We start from the raw sequence: 24,025 nt of genomic DNA, 5'->3' as shown, positions 1-24,025 counted from the left end.
TTAAACCTGTTCTGTTACTGCTTTTGGTAATTGATTTCTTGTGTTACGTGTGTTAGTGGAGGTGTTTATTTCAACACAAAAGGAAAGTGTTCCCTCTGCTTTTGCTTGAGTGTAGGCAGTTAATGCATGAAGTATTTCCTATAGGGCTGATACGTTTATATGTGAAATTTTTAAAAGGTTAAATACAAAGAAAGGTGTAGGCTAAGATGCAGGCAAAGAAGAGATGGAAAAAGAAAGTTTTGTTCACGTTTAAAAGGCAATTTCAGTCAACAAAGATTTTTTTCAGGGCAGTTGCCTTTGACGCTGACACTTCAGCGATGCCTCTGGGTCCATTTAAAATGCAGACGATTTTTCCCAAGGCCTGTGGCTTGAAATGACAAACAAAGGGAGAGTTTTGGGTGACGTTTCCTTAGCCTTTCTGTTTCCAAGCTAAGCCTGCCTGGAAGCCATTTGATCATAATGCACTGTAGCTTAAAAAATGTGCCTGGGAAGAAAAAAACAAGGCATTGCCAAGGAGCTTCACAGCCCTGTATGATTTGTGTAAAACGTGGAGTGGCTTTGGTTTCATTCCACTGAGAGAGCTTTTCTTGCTGGCTCGCAGAGACATTTTTTTGTGCTATTTATTCATTTTAAGTCTCCTTACAATTTGCTTCAGGACTTTTTAGAACTTTGAGTGGGAAGAAATCTGGCACTCTCCCCTCCTGACTAAAGCAAATGAACATGCAAACTGGTATTTTTCTCTAGTTCTGAGAAAGGTAAGAGACATCTGAAGTACAGGTGGAAGAAATTTGTTACAATGACTGCCTCTAGGTAGGTTCTTTCCTTTCCTGGCCTAGATCCTACAAGGGGACTAGCGACATTGAGATCTTTCTGGTTTTAGCTCTGAGGAAAGCACAGTAGTGTCTGATTGAAGTGTATTAAAAATAATGACAGAATGGAGATTACTCAGTGTTCTTCTGTTGTTAATTTCTCCACTTCCTTGCAATGTGGCAGAAGATGGTACAGGAATCTCTAAAGCATAAACACATATATTACAGAACAAGAGGTTTTGTTTAAGGAGTTGGTTTTATGTATGGTAATGCAAAATTAGGAAAGAAAAATGCAGGTGAAATTTAGAAAGTCTTGAAGAGGCCTAGGAGATCATACAATTTGCTACACAGGACATGTAGTTCATTACAAAATACTTTCTCATTAGGTCAGACAAAGTTGGAGGAGAGAGGGGACTCTTCCTGTTTCACAGATGGGAGAAAATGAAAAAATAGTGTATTGCACAAGGATAGTCTTTTGCATTACCAGGAATTGGATCGACCCTTAAGAAAGCCACAGAGTACAAAATGGGAGCTTCTGATCAGCTTGAAAAAGAATTAGAACAGATCTGCTGAGCTGATATTCCCTCCATACATCAGATCTATGCCTAGTAGTATATTACTTCTGCAGCACTTGTTCTTCTGCTATCCAGCAAGTTTTCCTTCACGTTCTTCCTCATCTGTGACTGTCACCACAGCAGTGAACTCCCCTGTAACAAACTGGCCAGCTGGCAGCGCAGTCCTGCACAGCCACTCGCTCACTCCCCACTGGTGGGGTGGGGGAGAGAGTCAGAAGGGTGAAAGTGAGAAAACTCATGGGTTGAGATCAAGACAGCGTAATAGGTAAAGCAAAAGCCGCACACACAAGCAAAGCAAGGAATTCATTTACTCCGTCCCACCGGCAGGCAGGTGCTCAGCCATCCCCAGGACAGCAGGGCTGCGTCACGTGTGACGGTGACTTGGGAAGACAAACGCCATCATTCTGAATGTCCTCCCCTTCCTTCTTCCCCCTGCTTAATGTGCTGAGCGTGATATCATATGGCATGGGATATCCCTGGGGTCGGGGGGGGCCAGCTGTCCCGGCTGTGTCCCCTCCCAGCTTCTTGTGCACCCCCAGCCTGCTCGCTGGTGGGGTGGTCTGAGGAGCAGAAGCGGCCTGGACTCTGTGTAAGCACTGCTCAGCAACAACTAAAACGTCCCTGTGTTACCAACACTGTTTTCAGCACAAATCCAAAACGTAGCCCCATATCTGCTCCTGTGAAGAAAATTAACTGTACCCCAGCCAAAACCAGCACAGAAACCTAGGAAAAAGAGCACAGTCCAGCATCTTTGTGCTTCTGTTTGCTCTCAGGGTTGCTGTGTTACTTCCCTTGAGAATACGTGGTATGTGAAAGCAGCGCTAGACTGCATCACCACTTGATGGCACCAAACAAATTTGAAAGACCGTTTTAAATAAGTAAAGAAGGGAAGCAGCTCAGCTTTTCTGCAGTGTGGGAGGGCAGCAACAGAAGCAAGTCATACTTGCTGTGTTAGTAGAGCACTCTGTAAAGCACTCTCAGCATCTGATGAACTTTTCCATTGTTCAGTTTCTTTAACACAGCATGGGGTACTTACAGCACTGTTGTAAATAATGAGCAATAGCACCTTGTGCAGGAAGTTAGTAAATTAAAAATGTCTTCTTAGCCCAATGTGCTGGCCAGCTTGTGAGCAAAAGATTGTGCACTTGCTTGGCTAAAAATGTTCCTGTTGCCATGTACTGAATTCGTACACTCACTATATCTCTTCCAAGGTATAATCATTTTGCAAGTACAAAGAAATGATGTAATGAAAATCAAATTTCTGGACAATCTTCCAGAATAAGGGGAATTCTAGTACCGTTGCACTGTGTGCTGTTAGATTCACAATGACCTTGATATTTCAGTAACGCCTTGTCTTACAGATATTCCTCTTCTTGTTCCCTGTGGGAACAGATGTTCTCAGTTCAATGACTGGAAGGATGACCATATTGATTCTTTAGCCATTAACATTGAAGTGTACCAACAGGGAGCTCCCGTAATACTGTTATGGATGCTTCCCCTTGTCTTTTCTGAATGCATTAGAAGAATCTTGTGCTTCTCAGGATTTTATTAGAAAAATTAGTTTCAGCAGCAGACATCTGCAAGATAACCTTCTGGTCTTTCCATTAAACATACAGCAATTGCCAAAGGCTGGCTTTATTTAATTCACTCTGAATCCTCTGCTTTCTGTACTTTTAGCTTCCTTCTGTCTTTGCATCTGTCCCTGAGCATATTGCCTTGCTTAATTATATCCTGTTTTGTGTTTCATGGAGAAAGAGAAGGAGGAAGATGTTAATGCTTGTCAAAATGACCAGCAATCTCCTCTTTTCCCTTTCAAATAAAAATGTGTGCCACAATAGTTGGTTTGTTGGTCTAGGTTAGCTGTAAAAACAGGTACTCTTTTGGCTTCTCAGCTAGTAGAATAGAGACAGAACTCATCCCAGCATTATAGAGATCAGTAACAATTAAAGATTGCAGTGTACCTGTTTGATTTTCACTTCCAGTCTCTTTCTGCCACATTGTGGATTAATGGAAGTGTGTAGTGATGAGGGGTTGTGTTCATGCATGTGTATTGCATTCTTGTTGACATGGAGACAGATAAATTTTGGCACCAGTCCCCTCTCTTCATTCACAGGCAACTGTTTTGTAATTAATTATTAGAATTAACTAGGAGATCCTTTGGCTGAGAAGCCGTTTGCTTTTTATTTGTGTAGTACCTAGCACAGTGGAGACCTTGTCCAAGCATAAAAATCTTAATAGTAAGGTACAGTAATTATATCTGTTAGATCTTGTGGTTGTCCATACACACACACACTCAAATCAGTCCCAGCCCTACAAAGTTCATGTGAAGGCTTTGAAACCTAGAAGCATTTCACCATTGCATTAGGGTGTAGCATTCCCAAGGTGCAGGAGGTCTTGGAGCACTCTCTTGCACTGTGATGTATTCAAGAGAATAAATACACCTCTGCAGAAATGAGGATATTCAAACCCATTAAAAACTTTGGTTTGTTGTTTTTTGGTTTTTTTTAAATGTAGGCTTCCCTCCTGTGTAAGTAGTTAGTAGGAATGATGACAAAGATTGTGTCTAAAGAAAGGCCTAAGTCTTTGAGATCATCAGTGTCATGTTTTTTATAAGACAAATCTGTTGTTTTCCACTTGGGAAACAATATTAACCCTTTAATGAAGCAACTGTAAAACATACTGGCAGCTTTATTGTTGGGTGCTGGTGTTTCACTCTGACCTGTCTTAAATGGCTGGTGAAACGGTCGGTAGCAATTAGATAATTGTTTCATCAAAATACAATTAAATCCAAATGCCTGTAACTGGTGCTGCCTGTAAGCATTGTTGAAACAGGACTTTAAGGAAAGCAAACATATGTTCTTGCTCTTCCCAATCTTTGAACTTCAGAGGGAAGAAAATGGAAAGCAATTAGAGCAACAAAATGGATGTATGTGATTGAATATTCAAAACATGCTTTTCTTTTTCTGTTGAATTCTTATTTAATGGGGAGATTTCATGTGCCACTTTCAAAACTGTTGTATTTAGGCTTTGTGTAGTTGTTTAGCTCCCCTTTTGGCACGGAGGTCGTATGCATGCTGAAGGCTCTCTGGGCTGCAGTACTTTTCCAGGTTTGGTCGTCTGTGTAGCCCTCAGCCATGGGACGCAATACACAGAGATTCACTGGAGGGGAAAGAGGGTTGGTGGCCACGTTAATCTGATAAATGTTCTGGAAAGCATGCTCACTCAGATGGAAGAGCCAGCCCTGCCTCTAAATGGTGCTGCAGCTTGGCTTGAGGCTGCAAGCATCTGCACATGAGCCCAGCTCCGTCGTCGGCGTTTTCTGCAGCAAGTGGCAGTCACTTCTGTTCTGGGGACTGAGCCTGTTTTTCATGTATGCAATCTGAATTGAGAAGGGTTGCATGCATCTCTTTGCACTGGGGTGTGAATTTCAGCCAAGGATCAAGGCAGCAGCTCCTACCACTGGACTTTTAATTGTTTTTTGAATCTTTGCCAAAGGTAAAACTCCTTATGCTTTTCGTTACCACTTCTCCAAATACAGAGCAAAGTGTATATGTCTGAATAAGGATGAAATAAGAGAGGCTGAACATAAAAGTATTTAATTTTATAAATTGGTTGAGCCGTGGAGCAGGTTGCCTGGGAACACTGCTGAAGCTATGGCGTGAGGTGTCTCGAACAGGTTAAAGAAACACCCCTCGGGAACAAGGCAGCCAGTGCAGTGGGGCACGGGAGGGCTCTCCAGCAGAGTTTCCCCTTGTGTGAGGCATGCCTCTCTGATAAAGCATTTCTAAGGGAAATGAAGCATGCAACATATTATGCATTTGTGAAAAGGTTAGATTTCCCCTTTGTACACACTATTAAAAGTGTATCAAAGTTGTGCTCTCTTACTTGAAAGGGCTAGCTGGACTCTTTGGAGAGCAATGATTGACTGCACAGTCACATACAGACAGATTTATATTTGAGATCATGAAAGCCAGGGGTTCTGAAACTCATAGTTTGTTGATTACAGAATTTGTTTCTGTGATAACAAGGAGTCCTGTTGTCACCTGGACTGTTTATCATCCTTTAGGTTTCGGCATAGTCCAAATTGCTGGTACTTTAGAGACTGGACCATCCACAGCTGGATCAGACAGTGCTTAAAATATGGTGCACAAGACAAAGCCTTATACACATTAAAAAACAAGGTAAGTTTTTACAAGGAAAAGCTGTGAATATATTTGATTGCATCTTTGAGACAGGTGTGGCCTACCTGGAATTCCTGTTGCAGCCAGATCCTGTAGACTGTGGTTTTAAGTTTGGATATTTCTTTGTCAAAACCAAAATTGATGTTGCACTTGAATTTTATCTAAAGCTCTTTACATCTTTGATTTCCTCTTCATTCCCAGGAAGGTTTTTTTTTTAAGCAGAGTTGGTGTCCAAATCATGCTAGATGCAGGAGAGACGCAAAAACCTGATAGGCAATGTCCCTCATGGTCCCAAAGGCTCAGATAAAATGCCAAAATGAATATACTACATCAAAAGTTGGAACGCCTGCATCACAGGAGCCATGCTAATCTCCTTGTGTTGCTTGACTAACTGTCATGTTGTAGCAGTGGACAATGGCGTGGCTCTGATCTGATACCTGCAGCGCTATGCTTGGGAGGATTTGAACAGCAGATTTTCACACTGATTTTTTTTTTTTCTTCTTCTCCTTAGGTTCAGTATGGAATTTTTCCAGATAATTTTACATTCAATATTTTGTTGGATTGTTTTATAAAGCAGAAGAAATATGAAGGTAAGAAAATAATGTACCAGTTCTGCATCCTTAGTTGTGCGCTCTTATATCTGCAGACCCTTTCTTTGAATTAAAAACTTTTAGCCATATTTTCTCTGAAGTCACCTTAAAAACATGCCTTCTTCCTATAAACTACTTTTCTGCATCTTTATATGTCATTTGTGTTGGGTTTTTATTCATTACATCATTTTGAAACACATACAATTCACAATTTCTACTGTGATTAATCCTGTTCCAAATGTAAACCAACTTCTCCAGTTTTTACAGGTCTGACTTACGTGCTAACAACATCGTAGGAATTATTAGTGACAAATAGAGTGTTATAAGAATTGAAATGCATATTGGTAGAGTTTCTTACCTACATTTAAATATTCAAAAAGCCAGATATCTAAACTGTGTGTCTAGACTTTCTGTCTGTCGCTGGAGAGAGCCAGCTATGCTGAATTGCCATGTTGAGGTGCCTGACTTTCACTATTGACTGTTTTAAGTATGGAGATGGGTAATGCTCTCATGTTTGGTGACAAATATTTAAGATTTTCATTTCACTGCAGGTTTTCTGCTACTGTAGACTTGCAGTGAGCTTTTCTTTGCATAAGCCTCTTATTAAATAGCTGAAAGGGATAATATAATTGCAGGACTTGTCTGTAGCTTTTATCATGAAGGTTTTGTTAAATGGCAAATTAATATATATATATATTTGTTTTGTTGTGAGACACCCCCCTGTCTGTGAATTCGCCCTGATTCCACCCATATTTTTTTTCTGTGACAGACTCAAAGCCTTTTGTTTAACAAACTGTCCTTCCTGACAGGGAGCGTCACTGAAACTCCCTGTGGAGCTCCTCCAGAGCACTGTTTGCTGAATACAGTGAGTGCTGTGGGTGATCTGTGACAATGTTTCTGCTCCATTGTACTCTCCTGTCACCTTAAGGGCAGTGAATTTAAGCCAGTCTTCTCATGTTTATAATCAAGAACAAAAGTAATTTTTAGAGATTTTTGGAAAAATGTTACTGATTGAAGGGCTGAGCAAAGAAGAGCCAGTTGATAAGCATAGAGCTAAGATGAGTTTGGAAAGCTCCTTTGCTGTGGTCTTATGCTGTTCAACCCATTCTTCCTTCTTGCGGTGTGTTTGAGTAACGCAAGAAAATCAGACTAATTCTATACTACTAGTCATAAGAAATCTTTAACTTTCTCCCTAACTACTTCAAAGCATACTACGGCAGTAAAGCATCAGTGAACATGAGTGGGTGCAAAAGGGAGCTGTGTAAATTTGCACTTGCTGATCATGTATTGTTTTCCTCCATAGATGCTATGTCCGTAGTAACAGAGATCATGCTGCAGGAAAGTTTTGATGAATTCTCAACACAGCTTCTTTCTCTGTATGTTTTATACCAGTATCTGGCAACGAAGTCTGAACATATGGTAAGCTGACCACGCTCAAAATGATAGATAAAGCCGCTGTTTTGAAGTGTTGTGGTGCAGTCAGTTGGACATTCAATCTTGAATATATTTTATTTTCCCCAAGTTTACCTGAAAATAATAAATACCTAATTTTTTTTTCCATTATTTTTACAACTGTAGAAGAAGAAGGAAAAGAAACAACAAAATACAAAAGCTGTCAAATAACTTGTCACTCCTTTTGCTCCTTTCTGTGAAAGGAAAGGTGTGTTAGGATTTTCAGATGTAATGTACGCCCATTGGAAGGTTATGAAATGATGTTTCAATTCAATTCAAAGAGGGCTTGATCAGTTAACACAAAAAAATGTGTCACCTATTGTATAGGATCCTGTTACGGTGAATATTGCTCACCATTAGAGCTTGGTAATGGTGATACTGCAGATTTATAAAGCATTTCACTGGGATTTTTACTATCGCATTTGGCTTTGGGTGTGTTCTTTCTAGTATGTATTTGTTTTAAACCTAAATTTGTTACATCTCTCCTGTCTCCAAGGTCTAGGTGTTTCTTAGTCTAATCTCACTTGGTGAAGGCCAACATGACAGTTCAGGCCCTTCGGACTGGCACTATTCTACCTTTGCAGAAGGGGCTCAGCTAGATAACAGCAAAGGGCTCTGCCATATCCATCACTTCAGATAGCTACTTTTTGTATTTTGGTGCAAGCTTTCAGTAGCATGTTGTCTTACATAAGCAAAATGCTTGAAGCCTCCATTTGTCTTACATGAAGCATCTTCCAAAATGCGTATTACAGATGCCTTAAGTTTTTACTCAGTTGGGTTGTAATTTCAGTTTTCACTATAGAAAACAGACCTGTATTTGCCCTGTTCTGTATTCTCCTTCATTCCCCAGAAGTCAAGTATGCTTCATCACTTGTATGTGAGATTTGTATATCTCATTTTCCCATTGTTTTTTTCCATGTTTGTGTACCCTCACTGAAACACAAGCGCTTGTCAATGTGTGTAGCATTTCGTGAAAGCTAAATATGCAAACAAGGGTGGTGTGGGCACAGGACACACTTAAGGCAAGCATATTTCTATAGCTGTGATTTATTTAATGTGTGTTTTTAAATAACCCCGTTGAAAGACAGCAATAAGCCATATTTTTATATGTATACACCATACAGAGTGCCATTCAACACCTTATGATGCTCAGTACCAATTTTCTGTGTTTGATTTAAGAAGTGGAGGTAGACAAAGTTAGAGGATCTGCTCAGCTACTCCTGAAAATTCCATTCCTTTTTCTCAGGGTGTGAGACAGGTCAGCCAGTGTCCTGTTGCACACGGGCCATTGGCTGTAGCTTGGGGTCCAGCAGCCTGATGAAATTTTTAACTTTGAGAGCTGAATCTTTGGCAATCTGACTATATTAGTCCTTAGTGTGTATAGCAGTGCTGATAGAGAGCTTCCATTTTTCTGCTGTTGTAGACACCACTGAAAGCCTGACTAGTTGTGGCTCTCCCCAGAAATTTCCTCTTTGCTGCAAGCAATCAGTAGGATTGCTACCTTCCACTGCAAAGGTATTAACATTCAGTTCTTGCAGTTCCTCCAGCTCTTGGAGCCAAATAGGCTAGCTCCCAAAAGAGCCTATACCACTAAAAGACCTGTTTTTCCAGTTGCATCTGCGTTTCCTATAACATTCAGCTGGAGTGCTGAATTCAGCATGAAACAGCCCCATGTCTTTGTATCCCTTTTCTGGGTCAGGCAAATACCTTGCCTGGCTGTCAGGTGATGGTATTTTGTGTCAGATGATAACATGCAAATTCTTGTAGTGCCCGGCTGGAGACATGAAAAAATGCCATACCTTGAAAAGACATCTCTGAATAATGCATTAAACCAGAAGGTTGAACCTTTGTGCTTTTTAAGACTCAGTATACCTTAGGGAATTTTTCAGAAAACTTCGTCCTTTCACCAAGGATCTTTGAGTCAGGTCATAAGGTAACAGACAACACTCTGAAGTACCCTGCCACAAAAACCGTGTGTTGTGGAGTCAGACTTCCTCAAGTCTGTTGCCTTTTATAGCTTGCTTTTCCTCATTTTCTTAGCAGTGGGAGTTGTTCAGCTCCTTTCACTTGCTATAAAGAGACATTTATCTTTGACGTTTGTGCTTCTTTAGTCTTGAAAAATGTACAGTACTGTCCCGTAGCAAAACAAAATTCACAGTGCTGTTGTGGTTTTAGTGTACTTCACTGATTGGGTGCCCTTCTTTGGCCACCACTGGTGGTCTGGCTCGGACAGTTGGTACTGCTCTCTGGCTGGAGAGACAGCTGTACTTTTAATCTTGGGGCATACAGTGATCTTGGTAAGTTGCATATGTTCTTTTCACAGTGCAGATTTTGGACTCAGAGCAGCCATTAGCAGCATATTCTTCTCTCAGCATTTTCCTGTTCTTCTGAGGGATAGTGGAGCGTGTATCTTACCATATACTTAAAAGAAAAGGCTGCTCTAGCACAGAAGCCATGTATTTTTCTTCTTCAGCAGTGTTAGCCTGAAACAAGTGGTAGGACATACAGGACAGAGACAGAATTTGGCCAGTGTAAATCAGTGTAACCCTCTGTCCTGAAGGAAATGCTACAGTTGACTTCTGTGCAAAATCTCAACCACTCACATTTTGCTGTCTTCTGGAAACAGAGGTATTCCTCAGTATAATGTGTACTATTCCTCAGGATATGTATACTGTAACTCTGAACACTAGACATGTTTAATGATTCTTTATTAATAAGACATCTGATGAAAGCCACGTGTGTTGTCTTTGGCTGCTGCCATTTTATATTGCCGTTTGTCAAGGAACACTTACTTAGTTTACATTACTTGCAGTGGGAAGAGGAGAGGAATCTTGGAGCATCACTAGTGCTTACGGGACTAAAGCAAACAAACACTGTGGGATTTAGCTCCCAGCTGTATGGCTATGCCTTCCTTGGTAAGTATTACCTCCTTCACAGGCATCTTTTCCCTCTTGTATTCGGTGGCCAGATTAAATTGGCATATTTGCTTTATTAAAATGTAATCAAGAAGAAGGTTAAGAAAGAAAAAAAGGCAGAAGTAGTGGGAGGAACAGTTTCAGATTTAAGACTGAATATGTTTTGTAAGCCTGGAGGATAGTACTGATTTGAATGGTATACCCTTTGTTAGACAGCTTCAGAACCTTGTGTAGGGCTCCCTGCAGGTTTGGACTGGCAGCTGAAAGAAAGATGTTCTTAAAGAACAGTAGGGTTGGTTTGTTTGTGGACCAACAAATTTTAAGAAAACCCAGAAGTACAGAGTTCCATAACACAAATTTAAGGTTATGGACAATAGACTCTTCTAGTTAGTGAGCTTCTTAAAATAATCCTTAAACCTCAAGAAGTTCAGAGAACACAGCCTGAAAAACACTTTGTTTGGGACATTTACTGCTTACTGTAAAGTTAATGTTTCAGTTGTGAACAGCAGATAGCAGTGCCTGTATCCTCTACCTGTTAGGGAGTTTTCACTGCTAATGATATGCTATATTATTAAAGATCAGTTAGATCCAAGTATATCCAGAAATGGAGGGAAGGGAAATGGGATTAAGTAATACTGGCACTTCCTCTAACCTTTAGAAGAATATAGTGCAGATAGGTTTTTGTCCTTCTCTACAAAATTATTATTTACTTGAAAATAATTAATTAATTTTATATTTATGATTATACAGTTGTTCTATTACTGGATTATATTTTATTCTAGAATTTATTGAGTGTAATAAAAAGTGGACTTGTTCTTAAAATGTGGCCTCAAAATATGATGCGTAGTGGCAGAATTAGGATGCTGATTCGGATTTATGATGGCTGTAAAACGAAAAACTCATTTTCAGTCAAAAAGGGAGATAAATGTGAAAATTAATTTGAGAGCATTATTTTCCGTGGAGCTGTAGTTTGTTATCCAGTGGAGATACTGGTACAAATAGGGACTTTGCTGTCCAGTTGGCATTCAGTTTGGGGTGTTTTTTATGTCGTAGACATTGGTTGGGTAGTGGCTGTATTTCAAAAGTGCACTTCACTGTTGTCTGTGAGCCGTAGTACTTGTTTCATGACATTGACATTCAGTAGATCAAAAGCTATTTACTGTTATGTCATGTATTCCACAGTCTTGCCAACACTAATGGAACCAACCTCTGAGAGAGCGAAAGATGTCTGTGGGCACAGAGTGGCCTCAAGCAGTGCAGTTGTTTTAATTTAGCCGCAGTACACAAGCTTTGTCTGCGCATTTACTATCTTGCTTTTCCTAAATTGTTCTCTTCCATGTAAAGAAGAGTAAGGTGTTTTTCATAGTTCTGTGTCATTATAGCCAGAGCGCAGATTAGATTGATAGATTGGATACAACTCCTGTATGCTACACTGAAGTGGTATTATTTGTTACATTGATAATGACAAATCAAAACCTTAGCGTGACAATCATTGTAAATTAGTATTCACCAACTGCAAAGTGATGTACGTTTCCTTTATTATGTAGGAGTTTTGTGTTCTCTAGTAATTACCATCAGAAGTGCATCACAAGTCCTGCTAAAATCAGTGAAGAGATTGTTGTGCAGAATGTCCTAAATCTAGAACCAGAGTTTCAGTTTGGCACATCTCCCATGTTTCATCACAGGAAGGTCCAGCAGAAATAGGGGTACTAAGCTGTACAGTTAGCCAGAGCGTGTACTGCAAATACCCTACAGTCTGGCCGTGACACATGTGAGTAGACCCTAAAGGCTGCAGGGGTGAGTCCAGAGCCTCAGATTTTGTGCACGCATGCTGCACAGTCAGTCCCTGAAGGCTAACCATAGAATTAAAGGTTGGAAAAGGCCTCTAAGATCATGAAGTGCAACCATCCACCCAACACCACCATGCCTACTAAACCATATCCCTAAGTGCCACATCTACATGTTTTTTTGAACGCCTTCAGGGATGGTGACTCCACCACCTCCCTGGGCAGCTTATTCCAATGTCTGACCACTTTTTCAGTAAAGAAATTTTTCCTAATATCCAATCTAAATCTCCCCTGACGCAACTTGAGGCCATTGCCTCTCGTCCTATCACTAGTTACCTGGGAGAAGAGACCAACACCTGTCTCACTACAACCTCCTTTCAGGTAGTTATAGAGAGCAAGAAGGTTCCCCCGTCAGCCTCCTTTTCCCCAGACTAAACAGCCCCAGCTCCCTCAGCCGCTCCTTCTGAGACTTGTTCTCTAGACCCCTCACCAGCTTTGTTGTGCTTCTCTGGACACGCTTCAGCACCTCAATGTCCTTCTTGTAGTGAGGGGCCCAAGACTGAACACAGTACTTGAGGTGTGGCCTTACCAGTGCCGACTACGGGGGTACGATCACCTCCCTGCTCCTGCTGGCCACACCATTCCTGATCCAAGCCAGGATGCCGTTGGCCTTCTTGGCCACCTGGGCACACTGCTGGCTCATGTTCAGCTGGCTGTCAGCCAGCACCCCCAGGTCCTTTTCCGCCAGGCAGCTTTCCAGCTACTCCTTCCCAAGCCTGTAGCATTGCATGGGGTGGTTGTGACTGAAGTGCAGGACCTGGCACTTGGCCATGTTGAAACTCCTACAGATGGCCTCGGCCCATCAATGCAGCCTGTCCAGATCCCTCTGCAGATCCTTCCTACCCTAGAGCAGGTCGACACTCCCACCCAGCTTGGTGTCATCTGCAAACTTACTGAGGGACCACTCAACCCCTCATCCATATCACTGAGAAAGATGTTAAGCAAGACTGGACCCAAAGCTGAGCACTGGGGAACACCACTTGTGACCGGCCGCCAGCTGGATTTAACTCCATTCACCACCACTCTCTGTGCTCGGCCATTCAGCCAGTTCTTTATCCAGCGAAGAGTACACCCATCCAAACCATGGGCAGCCAGTTTCTCCAGGAGGATGCTGTGGGGAACAGTGTCAAAGGCCTTACTAAAGCCAAGGTAGACAACGCCCACAGCCTTTCTCTCATCCACTAGGCAAGTCACCTGGTCATAGAAGGAGGTCAGGTTGGTCAAGCAGGACCTGCTGATAGAGGGGATTGTAAGAAATGTGAAACTATAACAAAAAAGCCTTAATATTTTCTAGTTTTTAGTAGTCTGTAGTACTGCAACTTGTATTCCTGCATGCATAGTGATCGAACGATGTAACTGTTACACTAATCCCTGTTTTCTCATTAAGGAGTGTAGTGGAAGGACATGGGCACAAGCTATCACTTAGTCGTTACACAAAATAATTAAGTGAAACAAAAGTGGTCTTGGTTCTCAGCAAATAATTGGGATAATTGTGGGATAAAAGAGACTCCTAAATAATTCTGCTCCAGACAGCTCGGCCTTGGGAGCGCAGATACACCAAGCTACAGAGATAAGGATGCACCAAGAGAGCAACAAGACCAGAGCCAAACACCCTGAAGGACATGATGTACGTGATCCTAGAACTGAGTTTGCGCAGAAACAAATGTCAATCAGTGAACAGCATGATGAAGAGGAGGGCCTTCATCTTGGGACCCCCAAAGACCACCCAAAGATGTTAACAGACATGCGTGAAAGATAATTACATATGCTAATTAGTTCCTAGAAATATAATGAATATTTACATGTGTGATTGTATTTAACGCGAAGCAACAGGGTGTCTGGTGCACACGTTTGGAGGAGAAATCCGTGTGCCCGGCGCCACAAGAAAGAATACCTGCTGAGCAGTGTACATGGTACTGTTAGGTTTTTCCTACCGGATCTTCGAATCACTGCCTTTCATGAACCCATGCTGGCTGGGCCAGATCCCCTGGTTGTCCTTTACGTGCCGAGTGAGCGCACTCAGGATGAATCGCTCCACAATCTTGCCCAGCACTGAGGTCAGGCTGACAGGCCTGTAGTTTGCAAGATCCTCCTTCCGGCCCCTCTTGTAGATGGATGTTACGTTGGTGATCCTCCAGTCGTTTGGGACCTCCCCTGTTAGCCAGGACTGCTGATAGATGATGGAGATTGGCTTGGCCAGTTCCTCTGCCAGTTCCCTCAGCACTCTTGGGTGGATCCCATCCAGCCCCATGGACTTGTAAGTGTCCAAATGGCATAGCAGGTCGTTAACTGCTTCCTTCTCGATTATGGGAGGTTTTTTCCCCTCTCCTTCCCTATCTTGCAGCACCAGGGGCTGACTAGCCTGGGAGTAACCAGTCTGACTATTAAAGACTGAGGCGAAGAAGGCATTAAGTACCTCAGCCTTTTCCTCATCCTTGCTGGCAATATTTCCCCTCGCATCCAGCTGGGGATGGAGACTCTTCTTGGTCCTCTTTTTGTTGTTGATATATTTGTAAAAACATTTTTTGTTGTCCCTTACAACAGTGGCCAGCTTGAGTTCTAGCTGGGCTTTTGCCTTTCTGATTTCCTCTCGACCTAAAGAAAGCCCTATACTCCTCTTGAGTTGCCTGCCCTTTTTTCCGTAGCTGGTAGACCCTCCTTTTCTTCCTGAGTCCCAGCAAGAGCTCCCTGTTCAGCCAGGCCCGTCATCTTCTCCGTCGGTTCATCTTGCGGCACATGGGGACAGCCTGCTCCTGTGCCTTTAAGACTTCTTCCTTGAAGAATGTCCAGCCTGCCTGGACCCCTTTGCCCTTCAGGACTTTCTCCCAGGGGACCCTCTCAACCAGCATCCTGAACAGCCCGAAGTCTGCCCTCCGAAAGTCCATGGTGGTGGTTTTGATGGCCCCCTCTAACTTCACCTCGAACCGAGATTCTATCATTTCATGGTCGCTAAGCCCAAGACAGCCTCCAAGCGTCACATCTCCCACCTGTCCTTCTCTGTTAGTAAACAGCAGGTCTCATGAGGCACCTCCCCTGGTAGGGTCCCTTACCAGCAGCTTCAGGAAGTTATCTTCCATATACTACAGAAACCTCCTAGACTGTTTCTTCTCTGCTGTGTTGTATTTCTAGCAGATGTCCAGTAAGTTAAAGTCCCCCACAAGAACAAGGGCTAGCGATTGTGAGACTTCTGCCATCCTCTTGTAGAAAACTTCATCTACCTCTTCATCCCGATTGGGTGGTGTATAACAGACCCCCAGCAGGATGTCTGCCTGGTTGGATAAGGAGGCATTTGTCAGAGATCTTCAGACATCCTGCTCAGAGCTGCTGTTGTAGCTGCCAGACAACCAGAAAATGTGACCATGTTTTCTCCTTTCCATCTGGACAAAATTTTTAGGCAAAAGTGGAGGGGGAACGAGGAGGAACCAGAAAAAAAACATGTAATAGCTGTGAAGTTGGGCAAAAAGAAGGCACCTTAATAAAATAGGGAAATAGCAGTTCTGTCAGTTCTGTCTTTGTAGAGGAGTGTGTTGTTTTTACCACAGAGGCCAAGACACTTGCTGTTACTTCTAAAAGACAGGGCCAATCCATATGGATTATGTGAAGGCTCAAGTGTTGAAGTACTAACACTTTTGTTTTTAATTACAGGGAAAGTGGAGTTAAATAAAGGATTAAGAGCTGTATACAATCTAATGCCACTGATGTGGACACCTGGATACTTGAATAGAGCCTTGCAAGTGATGGAGAACGTGGCTTCATTGTCAGGGGACATCAAAATCTGCAAAGAAGCTGTAAGTCTGAAGGCTATAGTCTGCTGAACAGAGGGAATGTCGTAGAAGGCAAACTCCAGTAAAACCTGTCAATTCTGTGCCTTGCTAATGAGAAGAGGCCCAGCAATACTTCAGAGGTCTTTGGAAGACAGGAGAAATAGTAATGTTTAGAACAGAACCACTGCTTCAGTTGATGAGCCAGTGATCATGTCTACTGGCATGTCCTTGGGAATGAGTGTCTGTTACTGCCACAAACCATTGAAGTATGTTTCCTAAGCCTTCCCTTCCCTATAGAGACACCTGGATCTTGTGTCACAGCAAGCACATGTCTGTGGGGATGGGAAGACAGCTTTATTTCTCACACTTTTGAACTCACTCAGAAACTTACTTCTTAGCAGTGAGGATGAAATATGACATCTTGTTCCTCTCCAGGCTAATTCCATGTATTCATTGCCCTCTGAGATGATATTGTCCTGAATGATACTGGTCCAGAAAAGATACAGAGTGGTTTCTAGAAGGGCTGTAGTGCCCTCAGTTGAGGGGATGAATAGATTTGGTCCATTTGTGAAGTCAGCACTGACTAAGGGACTTGGGGCCAGGAACTCCTCAGGTTGCCCTGGGTTGTAGATGAACATCCTAGTGTTGAAACAAGGCTCTATCTGTCTGCGGTACAACAGGTCCATAGAAGATCTCATCGTTCCGTGTACTGATACTGTAAAAATAGTAAATGCTAGTAATAGCAATGCTTTCTTCGCAGAGGCACTTTTTACTTTTTAGAGAACAAGAATGTATAAAATAAGGTTGTTACTGATACTCACTAATTCTCTATGTGTCTCTGTACAAATCCAGTACAGAGCCCAAAAAGCAATGACTATGAGAGACACACAGAAACTTCCTTGAAGAGACACTTGGCCTCATTTGGAATTTAGGTGGCAGTGTATAAACAATAGTGCAAGTCACAGAAGTTGCACCAAGCTGAGGACCAAGAGCATTCCTGGATGTTTTTTTGTTACCAAAATAATTTTTCTCTAATGCAGTTTTGTGACTCCAGAGAGGAAAACAAGGAAAATATGTTGGTCCATATCCTTATCTGGTGTAAAGTAATTACAGTGTATTGATTTGCATAATCTGGCCTTTTCTGCCTAAATGGTCATTAAGATTTTACTATTAAAATCCATACAGGATATTTTTAATTACTCTTTCCAACTAAAATGCAGTATTCCTAAGGGTGAAGGATTAAGAGCACTGACCGGGTCAATACTGGGGTCAGTCAGCTTTCACTGAATTCAGCAGATGCGGTGGAAACATCCTTAAGTGCCATAACCCTTTTTTTCCTGTAGTACCCTGGGCCTCTCTTGGGCAACACTAGGTTGACCATTATGCAATTCTCGTGAATCCATATAGCACTGAGAAGTATGGGCCATGTTATAAATCATTGTCCTTGCATGCCTGCACAATCATAGAGTTACTTAAGAAAGACACAGCCCTGGTTTTGCGAACTTGGTTCTTTTCCAAAATGTAGTGTTATTTTCTGGCTGAACAAATTTCATTATCTAAAAGGGAAGTTTTCAAATTAACTGTACAGTTTTGGCGTAAACATTTTCAAGTGATTTGCCCAATCATTATTTGTCACTCACTTTTCTTTCAGGCTTTAAGCTTCCATTCATTTCTGACTAGAAGGGTCTCTCTTTTCTCTCTGCCATTACTATCTTAACAACATAATAGCAATACTGTTTTAGTATTGTGCTGTATTGTTTAACTGTGAACAAGCAAGACAAGTTTTGTTTATTTCAATTGTCTGAGAAAGTCTCTAAATGGGTGTATGTATTTCCAAGCACATAGTTATTATTTCATTGCTTATTTCATCCTTTTTCAGTACTGCTAGTTTAAATATTACAATTCAGTGTCAAGAATGTTATTTCAAATAAACCTAATTTGTATTTCTGTAACATTATATACTTAATGCTAGGCATATGAATCCATAAATATCAAGATCACTTTTGCCTGGAGAAAGCATCACAGATTCAAAGGTTACAAGGAGTTATTTCATCCTACTGATAAACATTCAGAATTAGGATTCATGGAAGGGTAACAGCTTTTTGCATTTGTAAAAGCTGAACTTTAAAATGCAGGCAACCTGCATCCAATAATTCCAGTTATGGAGACCATGTTACTCCCAAAATAGCAGCATCATCCACAAAGCAGTTCCATCTTCTGTATCAATAATACATACAGAAATAATTTACTAAGTCGCTTAGTGAAGCTAATGCATTCTTTTCATACAACTGCAATTAGAGTAGGAGAGAGTGGTTCTCTTACTACCTCAGAAGACAAAAGTATGAAGTGAACAGAGGTGTTGCAGATTAAAAATAATATTATATGCCTACATTTCTGTTTTTCCTGTTAAATTATCCGATAATGATAGGAATGAATGTTCTTGTTGCCTGCTTCTTTTCACCAAAGAGCTGTTGAGATGATGTGTTAGAGATTATATGGTTCAAACATTCCATAGTAATGACGTATTTAGATGTATCTATGATTGTGTATCATGCTAGTGCTCTTATCACTGTGAGTACCATTTAGGATTAGTATTTATGGCTGGATATCAGGCCAAGAGGAGACACTAGCCTAATGCCTGACAGATGTGCAAATACCAGTCAGTAGCTGAGTCACAGGGAGTTTTACTGTTGGCAGGGGGTGGTGAAGTTGTTCTGTTGCAGGGATTTAATTTCCAGCCTCAAAGGTCCCACGTACAGTACAAAATTCCTCCAAGAATAAGTCCCATTTCCTTTTAGAATTTGATTTTGTTTTGATCATACACAGAATTCATCTCAAAATACATAGCAACTCAAGTTGTTTGTAAACATGGCAGTGGTGTTACTTAGGTTGTATTTCCAAATGTTTATGCTAATGGTGACCAATGTGATTGTTCAGATTCATGCTCTGGAGGCCACTTTGCAGTCTATCCTTGAAGCAAAACCTGGTCCAGAATCATCTGAAGAAGTCAAGGAATTGGAGCAGAAGTCACAGTCTGCAGAATCGGAAGAAACGGAGCAGTCTAAAGTGCCTGAGTATTACAGCCAATTCAAGGTAAGAGAGTTTCATTTGTCTGAATATTCTAAGCTGTAGTAGATCTCCATAATATACACTAGAAAATATATACGCTGACTTATTATGGCTAGTAAACAGACACCCCTTCAGTGCATTTGAAGTCCTACCTGGCATTTTTGAAGCTGATGTCACCTTACATTTTCACTACTTCAAACAGGAAGCTGCAGCTTACGAAGACATAAGTGCTCAAGGCCACTTGTCTTTTGTCTGTCTACTGGGATTTTATCTTCACTTTTCATACATCAAAATGATAAATCCAGTCCTGTTCATGAAAGTGGTATGTCGTTAGAGATGCATTCTCTGACCTTGTGTGGGCTCTTGCTCATTAAAATAAATTGTAGTAGGCATGAGACCATCCAGAATTTATTGCCCATTTGTGTATGTTATCATTAAGTAGGAGAGTGGCATCCTATACTCTCAGTCTGGGGCATTGAGTAAGGCTATATCACCTCCCTTTTATCTTTAGGTGGTCATGCTGATGATAACAATATGAAACACAAACAGTTCATTAGGGCACAGCTATATAACGAATGCATTTTATTTGATCATCTCATAGCTATATAATGAGCTCATTTTATTTTATCATCTCTGATTTGTGCTGTGGTAAAAATCAAATACCCCAGGTTGAAACTAACCTGGCTTATAGTTGCAGGAGCAGTACTCCTTCCATAGCCCATCAATTCCCATTGTTGCTGTCACGACCTTGGACAGTTGTTCTGGATACAGACCGTTGTTCTTCAAAATAAATTTCAAAAGTTAAAAGACTAGTATCCTATGGTTTCACCTCACATACACACACTTTTTCTTTCTTTAATTTGTATTTACATAAGTTATTCGCCACTGATCTCTAGATATTAAACTTGCTTTGTAGGCACTCTAGAACTTTTTAATTAAAGTGTTTGAGATTCAGTGAGTGCTCAGCATGTGATAATTAATGCTTAGATGAATTACAGTGAATTAGGTGAATACAAGCGCCCTTTGGAGGAGGGAGTGAGACATTTTTATGAGTCTCTCATTGTCTGTCCGTTGTCTGGCCTTGAAGAAAATAATGCAGAGTGCTCAATAGAGGGCCTAGATGTCAAACTGGCGAGAGGCTAGTGCCAAGAGAGTAGTTTTCTTCTCACCACAACCTTTCCACAAGTTCCATGGTTAACTTCAGTTCAGGCATTCCCTGGTGTGGCAGTGAGTGCCCTAACTCTGAGCCAACAAACTACAGTCCCAATGCTCAGCTTTAAGCTCTCACCAGAGGAGTCTGAATGTAAGAAAGACGTAGCCCTCGTGTGAAGTCTAGGCATCCAACAGTAATTTATATGTAAATAAGCCACAATTTCTGGTGGTTTGGATTTGAAAAGGAGCTCACAAGTCAGAATGCCATTTAGGCTAAACCTGAAAGAGCTCTCAGGCTCTTCTCTCAAATCCATGAGGCCAGCATCAGCCGGTCTTCCCAGCTGAACCCCTGGACACCTACAGGCGTAGATCACACAGTGGAGAAGTTCACTGGAAATCCATAGAAGTCTGAGGGGAGGCGGCAGCTCTGAAGCAACCCGGTGATGTTGGCATTGACAGCTGCTGTCCCAGCACAGATTGTCTGCCCCTCATGTGATGTAACCCCAACACAGGATTTGCAGTTGTGCTGGTGAAAACACTTTGGCTGTGCTTTGACCAGCCCTGTGTTAACCAGCATGTCTCAGTCTTTCTCGTTGAGCTCAAAAGCGGTTGCTTCTGTCTCCTGCTTGCCCAGTTCTCTTGCTCAAGTCATACACCTGCGAATGCAAGGAAAAGCATATGGATTTGCTCCTGACATGCAGTTCCTGACGAGAACTGTAGCTTGTTCTGCGTGGCTTTTATACACATACTTGGACTCTAGTGTCTCATACCAACCTTCAGAATGGCCATTTGTGGAAGTACCTGAAAAAGCCAGGGCAGGCTAACAGATATGTGCGAGAGGCAGCATGTCCTTCACTTCCATTAAAACAAACAGGACTTGAGGGTATTTGGCTTTTTCCAGATAAAGCCTTTAGAGCTCTAATTTAGACTCTGACACTGTCATTTGTGTTGTAATTACCTGTTTCCAGATCGCATATGCTGAGGCTCACTACTCGATACAGTGTTCCTCAGGCAATTCCTTCCATCTGTGTTGATGATAAGTGGGCAAGCATTTCATCACATAAATGCTGGGGACACCCTCTCTAAAAGCAGTCCTCCTTCTCTGTCTGCATGCAGAACCCTGGAGACTGCTTGTAAAAATCAATGACTTAGCCGCTTAAGAACGTGCCCTTTGGTACCTGCAGGACATAGAGCCTGCTGCTTTCCTAAATCAGTTTCACTAATGTATCATAGTAGAGCAGGGAAGATTCCAGGAGTTCAGTGGTACCAGTAATGGTTTAGGAGAGAAGCCCAGCTAGTTTTCAGTTTGCTGCCTTTCTCTAGTTCAATTTCATGCTGCTTAGGTTCAGTGCATAAACTCCCTTTTCAGCACGTCCTTGGTAGTGGTTAGTACGGACAGTCTGAAGGATCTAAGCCAGTTCTGTTTAAACGGAATATGTAATCTGTAAACATGAGTGTAGTTGTCAGGTTCCATCCCTAGACCCAAGCTGTACAGTCTCTTTATGTTTCTCGGTGATGCACTGCATACTTTCTGACATCTCAGACAAGACAGAGATGAATACACCTGAATATTACTGTGTTTGGTTTTAGTCCATTAGCTTCAAAGCCGTTGGTTTTGTTTTCATTCTTTATCATAAAATCAAAAAACAGACAGAGCCAAATATCCAAGCCCCTTGGACCTGCATGCTTAGCATTTTAAAGAGTTTAGTCTGCTGTCTGTCCACTTCAAACCTTCAAGGATCTGGCAAAACACAACAAAGCCTGCAGTTGTGTTGGCTAAGGCAGAGAGAAGTGGAGGGGCCTCACAGGGGACATCATAGTTCGCTGCATAAGAACAAGACAGAGCCTCAGAACAGTAGCTGAGGTACAGTGCCTTTGCAGATTATTGCCAGCGTGGGCTGGGATAAGAGGAACACTGCAGCCTAACAGCACGGTGCCTAAGCTTCCAGTGATAACTGGAAGTGGAAGTCCAGATATCTAAATGGCCCCAGAACTGCCAGTTTGTCTGAAGGTGAATGATCCCCACATCCTTTCCATCACTGTGCAATGCAAAGCAATAGGCTTTATTCAGAGGGCCTAGGAAAGAAGCGTGGACGTATCTTTCTTTAGGACATGTACGTAGAGGATCTGCCAGTGCCGTGTCATCTTTCTCCCCCCTGGAAACTCCTCCTTGGTTGTGTATCTGCACTTTCAAGGCAATTAATCAGATTGTGAGGCATCAGGCTAAAGATTCCAGAAAGCCAGGAACAGTATCACTGGATGATTCATCATCTCAAGTGAATTAACATTTTTATGCTGCACAAAATCTAGATCAGTAAAGCGCAAGAAAGAAATACTGCACAGTTTCTTACTGAAGCTTTGCTCTCAGTTTCAGTGAAGAATATTCCTGAAAAAATGTCCCTTACTTCAGTGCTATTGTACAGTCTGTGCAAGCATAGTCAAGCCTGAGATCGCAGTAACTGTTCAGAAGAAAAATCATGGGAGTTACTTACTATACTTTTAGCAAGAGAGCTTTTAAAGTGATGTGCATCTGTTGAGAGGGGTGTTAATGCAGGCTGTGTGGAGCTAATCGTTCCATCGGTTTTGAGGTAAGACACAAACACAAAGCGTTTCGACTGTATTTATTGTAGTTGACTGGTCAGCTGGTCTTTGTTAATACCAGGTAACTGAACTTGGCAAAATAAAGAGAATTGCAATGGTTAATGAAAGTGAAACTTAAGTGGTTTACTTTCATTGCTCAAAAAATTTATTCTAGAGGTTAGCATTTCAAGAAAATCGACAACTAGCACAGTTGAAACACTTTGCTGGTATAAAATAGTTACCTGGCCTGTATAGCCCTGCTAATAGTTAGATTCAAACAGCGATGTATTGGTTGTTATAGGGAAGTGTTTTGTGGGTGATTGTTTTGTGGCTGACTGGCTCTCTCCTTCTCGCTCCCCACCAAATCCTTTTTTTTTGTGACAGGAGCTGTACTCTAAGCTGTGTTCACTTGGCAAGGTTGAATCTGAAAGCCTGTTAACGCTGACCACCCAACTTGTCAAGGAAAAGCTGCCAGCATGTGAAGTGGAAGACATTGCAAAACATGAGCAGAAGCTAAAGGAGTGGGAGCAAGAACAAGCCCTTCTCATTGAGAGAGAAAGAGAGATGAAACAAAAGGCTAAGCAGGAAATGGAAGCTAGGAAGCTAGCTAAAGCATCTGCTTAGTACTGGAACTCAAAGACTACCATAGTGGTATGCATTCCTCTGTCAGTGAACTGAAGTGCTCATCATTATTAATATTTCACTTCAATCCTGCTGCAACTGTGACTGTATGTGACTGCTGTATGCAAATTAAAGTTTTCTGATTTTGCCTGTTCCCTGAAGTAAAGCAGATGTGGTTTAGAAATCTTCATCCTCTGTGATGTATTTTTCTCCTGCCATCACCCAGGCAGGGGGTGGGATAGAGACAACACAAAGAAACAAAGACATAAGAAGTAGCTTGCCCGTGATGAAAGGTGTAGAGGGTGGAAGGAACAAAGGGAGGGGGAAGAATTTCAAACACAAGTTGTTTCAGTAGGGGTTTCTCACAGGACAGAATGCATTGGCGAATCTGAACTTCAGACACTAAGAGGATTAACGTATATTGATTGCTTTTTTTCTTCCCAGGCCATTTGGAAAATTCAGGCTACTAT

General features: G+C 41.8%; 1 protein-coding gene across 1 annotated transcript in view; it reads left to right on the top strand.

Moving 5' to 3' along the window:
• MRPS27 (mitochondrial ribosomal protein S27) overlaps nt 1-23,709 on the top strand; it is a 49,889-nt gene extending 26,180 nt beyond the window's left edge. The window contains exons 5-11 of the mRNA XM_075410813.1: nt 5,451-5,565; nt 6,077-6,155; nt 7,459-7,574; nt 10,420-10,522; nt 16,015-16,157; nt 19,071-19,226; nt 23,319-23,709. Coding sequence (XP_075266928.1) covers nt 5,451-5,565; nt 6,077-6,155; nt 7,459-7,574; nt 10,420-10,522; nt 16,015-16,157; nt 19,071-19,226; nt 23,319-23,558 — 952 coding nt within the window. The 3' untranslated portion in view covers nt 23,559-23,709. The remainder of the gene's footprint in view (nt 1-5,450; nt 5,566-6,076; nt 6,156-7,458; nt 7,575-10,419; nt 10,523-16,014; nt 16,158-19,070; nt 19,227-23,318) is intronic.
• Nucleotides 23,710-24,025: the final 316 nt, after the last annotated feature.

Source organism: Opisthocomus hoazin, chromosome Z (assembly GCF_030867145.1).
Source record: "Opisthocomus hoazin isolate bOpiHoa1 chromosome Z, bOpiHoa1.hap1, whole genome shotgun sequence".
Taxonomy (NCBI): domain Eukaryota; kingdom Metazoa; phylum Chordata; class Aves; order Opisthocomiformes; family Opisthocomidae; genus Opisthocomus; species Opisthocomus hoazin.
This window is presented reverse-complemented; position numbering and strand designations above follow the sequence as displayed.